This window comes from Saccostrea cucullata, unplaced genomic scaffold (assembly GCF_032062105.1).
Source record: "Saccostrea cucullata isolate Sc308-1 unplaced genomic scaffold, CSIRO_AGI_Scuc_v1 ctg612, whole genome shotgun sequence".
NCBI classification, from domain to species: domain Eukaryota; kingdom Metazoa; phylum Mollusca; class Bivalvia; order Ostreida; family Ostreidae; genus Saccostrea; species Saccostrea cuccullata.
Window position 1 is genome coordinate 225794 of NW_026925190.1, and position 6174 is coordinate 231967.

At 34.5% G+C, this 6174-nt stretch overlaps 1 protein-coding gene across 1 annotated transcript; it reads left to right on the forward strand.

Moving 5' to 3' along the window:
• Positions 1-675: 675 nt before the first annotated feature.
• On the forward strand, positions 676-2162 carry LOC134268291 (uncharacterized). The gene is made up of 2 exons (XM_062750525.1): positions 676-1057; positions 1741-2162. Exons 1-2 carry the CDS (start codon positions 676-678, stop codon positions 2160-2162), a joined length of 804 nt encoding a protein of 267 aa, XP_062606509.1.
• Positions 2163-6174: the final 4012 nt, after the last annotated feature.

The window sequence follows — 6174 nt, forward strand, 5'->3', positions numbered from 1 at the left end:
CGCAGTAAGTGCTGGCACGAAATTACCCCTCCCTGCTCAGTGGCCCTGAGTGCCGAGTATAGGACAAAATTTGCAGCTCTCCACCGGAAAGTGGTGGCGTCTCCATATGAGTGAAAAATTCACGAGAGAGACGTTAAATAAAACACAATCAATTAATCATTGTTATATCCATATGTTTCAATCAAGTTCAACGAGATACATGTATATCATGTTGACATTCGAATAGAATTAACTAGTGTTAATTGACGATGTGTCGTTGATATACCTAAATGTCCAGTTGAAGGCCACATCAAGAGTTTCCTTCATTTCACGAATAGCTTTTGAGTACATTCTGCGTCATATGAAAAACAAATAGGTCTACCAATAACGGGCGCAATTGGTACAAATAGGAATTCCAATAGATTGTTGAAAGACTTGGTGTCCAAAATCCACATAAATGTTGTAAATATTTGGTCTTTTTCGTTTTTTGTGGGTCAGTCGACGTTCTAAGAGAAAAGCAAAAAAGAATGTAAGGTAGAGTCACGAACTCTTACAAAGACATCACGATATGCACTTACAATATACATTTGCTCTCTTCGCATAATGAAAGATAAGACTTTTTCCTTTAAAGGTTCGTGATAAATAGGGACGATTTGTTTTCCTTCAGGAAGAATGCAGAGAGCATTTCAATTGAACATGCACTTTCCCCCTCTGATCTTTGTGGTTATTTTGGGGATTGTGGGATTAGTGTTGTGTGATGCCCAAATGTCCGCAATTCAGATAGAAAAACTAATAGTGAAAAGGTTCGAGGAGATGATCAAAAAGTATGATAGCAAAATCGCCCTTCTGGAAGAAAAAGTCGATTCTCAAGAGGAGAAAATAAAAATTCTTAAACTACACTGCATTGATAAAATTTCCAATAACGATGATGAAGGACAAAAAGATTTTCAAACATATTATATAGAACTAAACAAAACCAGAGATGATTCCTATGAGGTAATGTTGAACACAGGAAGTCATGGAAATTCGGAACAGAAGTCAGTCAATAACTATGAGGCAAAGAAAAGGATTGTACCAGGTATTTTAGTTTTTGTTCTCAATGAGTCTATAAGCGCTTTTTTCACCTAATCTGTATAATCATATTTTGAAAATGAAATCTCATAAAACAAGATGTAAACACCGATGCCCCTGTATGGTAGCTTGTGGCGAGTGTTGAAATTTCTCAGATTCAAATGAAATTCAAAAGGTAAAAAATTGTAGGTATCTTAAGGTAGCTCTTGTCAAAAAGAATACACATGTACAAAGTATGAAAGCCCTTGTACTAGCAATTCAAAAGTTATGGACAAGGTTAAAGGTTGTATAAAAGTGGGACAAACTCTTAGGTTAAGGTAAAATATTTTTCTACTCAATGAAAGGACTTGTCAAAGTGAAAACACGTGTAAATTATGAAAGCACCTGCAACAACTTTCCTAAAGTTAAGGTTATAATTAGAGGTCGGAATGTGGGTCAAAATACAACGTCAAGGTAACAAGGTCAAATCTGGTGATACCAAGAAAAGGTCTTGTCACAAGGAATATATCTGTGACATAATATGAAAGCCATAACTAAACTCACCCAAAGGTATGAAGAAGGTTAAAAAAAATTGTGGATAAACAGACAAAAGCTGACAGACAGATGGACGGACAAGGCAAAAACTATATACCACCGAATCTTCGATAACATTTTTTTGGAATACACTTTACTATTCTATATCCTTTTCAGTTCCTGACAATTCCGGTATTGTAGCATTCTGTGCATACATGACTTCAAAAGAAATAAGTCCAAGCCTTCATCATGTTTTCGTGTTCGATGTTGTGAAAACCAATATTGGATCCGCCTATAATAGAAATTCGGGTATCTTCACAGTTCCAATTGATGGTACATACGTTTTTACTTGGAGCATATTTTCCGATGCGCACAGCTACATATTTACGCAGATCGTCATCAATTCTAAGGCTTTAACTGGTATGATAACAGACAGTGACGAGGTGGGGGACTACCACTCTACAACGGGGGTAATAGTCGCAACAGTTGATCACGGAGATCTTGTGTATGTTCGAACACACCCAACTACTCTGTCGCATGGAAATGTGTTAAGCAGTCCTTTACACGGACAACCCTCTTTTAGTGGATGGAGATTGTAAAGCTTTCCAATAAATAAATTTCTGAAAGAATATATCTTAAATATATATTGCGTTAACTGTGTTGTTCTAAAACATTTCATACACGTGAAAATAATATACCAGTAATACATTCCATATTCAAAACAGTTTTTTTCTGTTTTAAGCCCTTTGCACTTTGAAAAAAAAAGCAAAGTTTTCTCAGATATTTATTTGTTCGATTGTATATTACACTTTAATTATATTAATGATAAAAACCTTCGAAGAAGACCTTTTAATAATAAATCTACATATTGATTTTCAAGGGTAGAAGTTAAGGGAATAGGCCCGTGTTCTATCGGACATATTTCATTTTGTTGAATAAAATCTGCAGCATGAAAACGTGATTCCCAGCAAATTAATATGAACAAATACTCTATAAAAGCTAAAACAAGTACGTACTTGAGTAAAAGAAACTGCTGAGAGATGATGTGCAATGAAGAAAATGTCATTTGAAGTTCCTTCTTACATTTAAACGAATATTCTAAACTAAAAATAAGTTATTTGTAAGAATACCTACATTTTGTTTAAAGGATAAGCACAATTAATAAATCATGTACCATGCATAGTTATATGGTAATGCATAACAAAATGAAATACATGTAGTTAATGTATACAGTAAAACACGTTTAGTACGAACACGGATATAGCGAATTCACGGATATCACGAAGTTTTTCTGGGTCCCCGGCAAAATTCTTAACAAATCCTTGTAAAATTTTACGGTTATAACGAATTCTGACATAATGAATCTACGGATAAAGCGAACTCATTTTGAGTCCCGGTGAGATTAAATATGATGGAATTTACATCTTTCATAACGAACTTTCAAAGACCTAACAATTTGCTAAATTGAAGTGACTTTTTTTCTTGTAACACTTGTATATAAAATTCAATTCATAATAAAACCTTAGTTATCGAAGGTATGTTTTCTAATATTTGCTTCCCTAACATATTTGATAGTAACACTAGGGAAAACATGCATATTGCGAATTCGCTTTATATGGTTATACGAATTTGTTATACGGATATAACGAATTACGGATATAGCGAATTAAATTCACAGGTCCCCAGGACTTCGCTATAACCGAGTTTTACTGTAACTGCCCACAAACAAAATATTGAAAAACAAAGCATTTAACAACTTCCTTATTACAGATAATTAAATTGTTTTCTCCTAAAAGAACTTTACCTGCTCAATTCAAACAGTTTCACTCTGAGAATAAAAGGAAATATACAGCAGAAAAATGATGGTTACAGACACGAAAAAGAAAGTGTAAATCAGAACGAAAACTTTGTCCAAAGCATGGGAAATGCTTTTGTAGTTTATGCAAAAAACTGGTTTCTTTTCTTGAAATTCATCCATGTCAAATTCTTCTTTTATGATATCTATCTCAGTTGATCTACAATTACACTTTTGCGTTTTATGGACAATCCACACTATTATCCTTGAGAAAGGCGATTTCGGTTTCTCGTTATTTTCGGTAAAATGAATATCAACTACCATGATTACACTGAAGGTTATCAGAGCACTGTAGGTCAAAACAATGAGCATGTAGATGGAAAACAATGACACGGTTATACTGGATTTAGGAGTGTTGCCAGTCACCAGAGTCAGGAAAACAGCAAAAGACAATAAAACTGTGAGAGCAAAAGATATTCGCTCGCCTGATTCCACCGGTAAACAAAACACGCCAAGGTTTACAACCGCCAAAAATATGATTGGCGCAAAGATGTTCATTAGCAAAAACGAATGTCGCCTTTGCAGTTTAATTGCTATCCTGAACAAATAAGTTTCAAAATGTTCGTCAATTTCTACTGAAGTGTCAACACTTAAAAGTTTCCAGAGTGGGTTTTCTTCGTAAATCTTGTTATTCACACCATCTGCGACGAAATTCACTTCGTATATCGACGACAATGGAATGATATCGATGAAACAAGTGTGACTATCAAAGGGAAAGTATCTTGAATTTGGAGAACATAGAGTCGAAGATCTGACACCGAGAACATATAGAGCGGTTCCATCATAGAAATACATAATATTGCTAGACTCAAGAGTGTCCAACGCAAAAGTATCGAACGCATTAGGGCTGAACAGCCGGGGTCGCCACATGGAAGATAGGGGAAGGCGGATAAAGGTTAAATTAGGATATGATTCCGGATCCCAGGTTATGATTTCGTCTGTCCACGTAATGTCAAGTCCAAAGGAAGCGGCTAGAATCCCATTCATTTCGTCAAAAGAAATGATAGATTTAGGAATTACGTGGATAGAAACTTTAACAGGTGTATGCTGATTCCAGACAGGCCTGATGTCCTTCCGATAACTTTTTAGAAGCTTGTCGTGAAGAGATGTGAGTAGTTTGTAGGAAGAAGTACTACTCCCGTCCCCCAGAATTGGCTGTATTGTGAGAAAAACATCGAGAAGTATTAGCGTCGTGAAAACGTGCATTTTCAAAAATATATTTCTGATGGAGAAAAATTAAAGTTGTGTTATCACTTGTTAATTTTACTAAAAAGATCTTTATATGTACAGCAGACACGATGAAATAACCGACGTCGGTCGCAGGAAGCTTAAATCTGCTTGATTTTATCGTAAATAAATTCCCAATCAACACATCTATGATGTATTTGATTAATTATTTTAATTAAAATTCTGTCGTGACATCATTTTTGTCTGAAAATTCCAATTTTCATTAACGGAACAACTCGACCTGGGATCTCTTTCTATCCCACTTGTAAATACTCATCATTAATTTTGTTTGAATTTGACTATGCTCACTAATTGCATTGCACCTTGAAGCATTTTAGTTCATAATAATAACTTTCTTCATCAGATGAGGTCTATGTTCTGAACAACTGTATAATTATTTGCATCAACACATTCGTAGATACTGCGTGCGAGAATCAAATTTATAATTGATGTTCCTAATATTGCTTTTAATTTTCCTTCTTTATTTATATTACCAGACATTTTTGACAAGATGTATCATAGTAATGTCTGCTTGTGTAACAGGTATTAATGAAATCAAATCTAAAGAATTATTAATTCGAAAAGAATTTTCTCTCTTTTTTGACCCCATAGAACATGACAACTTAATGACTTGAAATTTAAACGCAATCAACATAATTGTCAATTCAAGTGTAGTAATTCTGTGCACTGATCTTATATTGAATTTGGATTAAATCTATTGGAGGAAGAAATTTACTGATAACTACGTTTTCAAGCTTCCATCTTTCATTCAAAATTTTTTGTCCTGATGGTTCTGACGAAAGAGATTATTTGACTCTATTTCACTGTAAATTTAAAACTTTGATTCTCCATTGTGGTTTCTCGCTGTTACCGGAGACAATAATCTGGCCATACTTGTGTTTTACACTGAACTCCAGTTAACTTTAACATTAGTTTCGGAACCAGAGGATCGGAGTACCTTGAACAATTTAAAATCTTCTTACTATAGACAGCTATAGAAGATTTTTCTTAAATATTTCAGTGTTTAACTATAATCCCCAATTGCACGTAACTCCATTTTATCCACAGAGGACAAGATTTTTAAACAATTTAGATTTTTCACTACCTCAAAAGGCTTCTCTGCCAGCTTTTCTGTCCAGATAGTTTTATCATCAGAATTTAAGCTCACTTGAGCTGAAAACTCACTTTTTTGTTGTTCATCAGTATTCTTTTATTTTTTTCTTTTTACCGTTTCAACAGTCTCCATATCAGTGAAATATTCTGGAGAGTGACGTTAAATAGTATACAATCAATCAATTAATCAATTAAGAGCACTTGATACAAAGCATCCTTGGGTGAGGATGGAATTTAATTTTTAAAATGAACCGCTAAGACATCACCCAAGGGGAAATGATAAAGGAGATACTAAAAAAGGTATGTCTTCTCCAGAACCACTGGATCAGAAAAACTGGGGGATCTTTTTAAGGTGATGTAGATTCTCTACTGTTTAAATCATTGCTACCGGCGATAGACACAAGCAATGATAAGGA

What these genes read in the sequence shown, in the direction of transcription:
- LOC134268291 (XM_062750525.1), top strand. Translation starts at nt 676, where the DNA reads ATGCACTTTCCCCCTCTGATCTTTGTGGTTATTTTGGGGATTGTGGGA. An exon ending in AAAGAAAAGGATTGTACCAG is followed by an intron (nt 1,058 to 1,740) that starts GTATTTTAGTTT and finishes TATCCTTTTCAG; the next exon opens with TTCCTGACAATTCCGGTATT.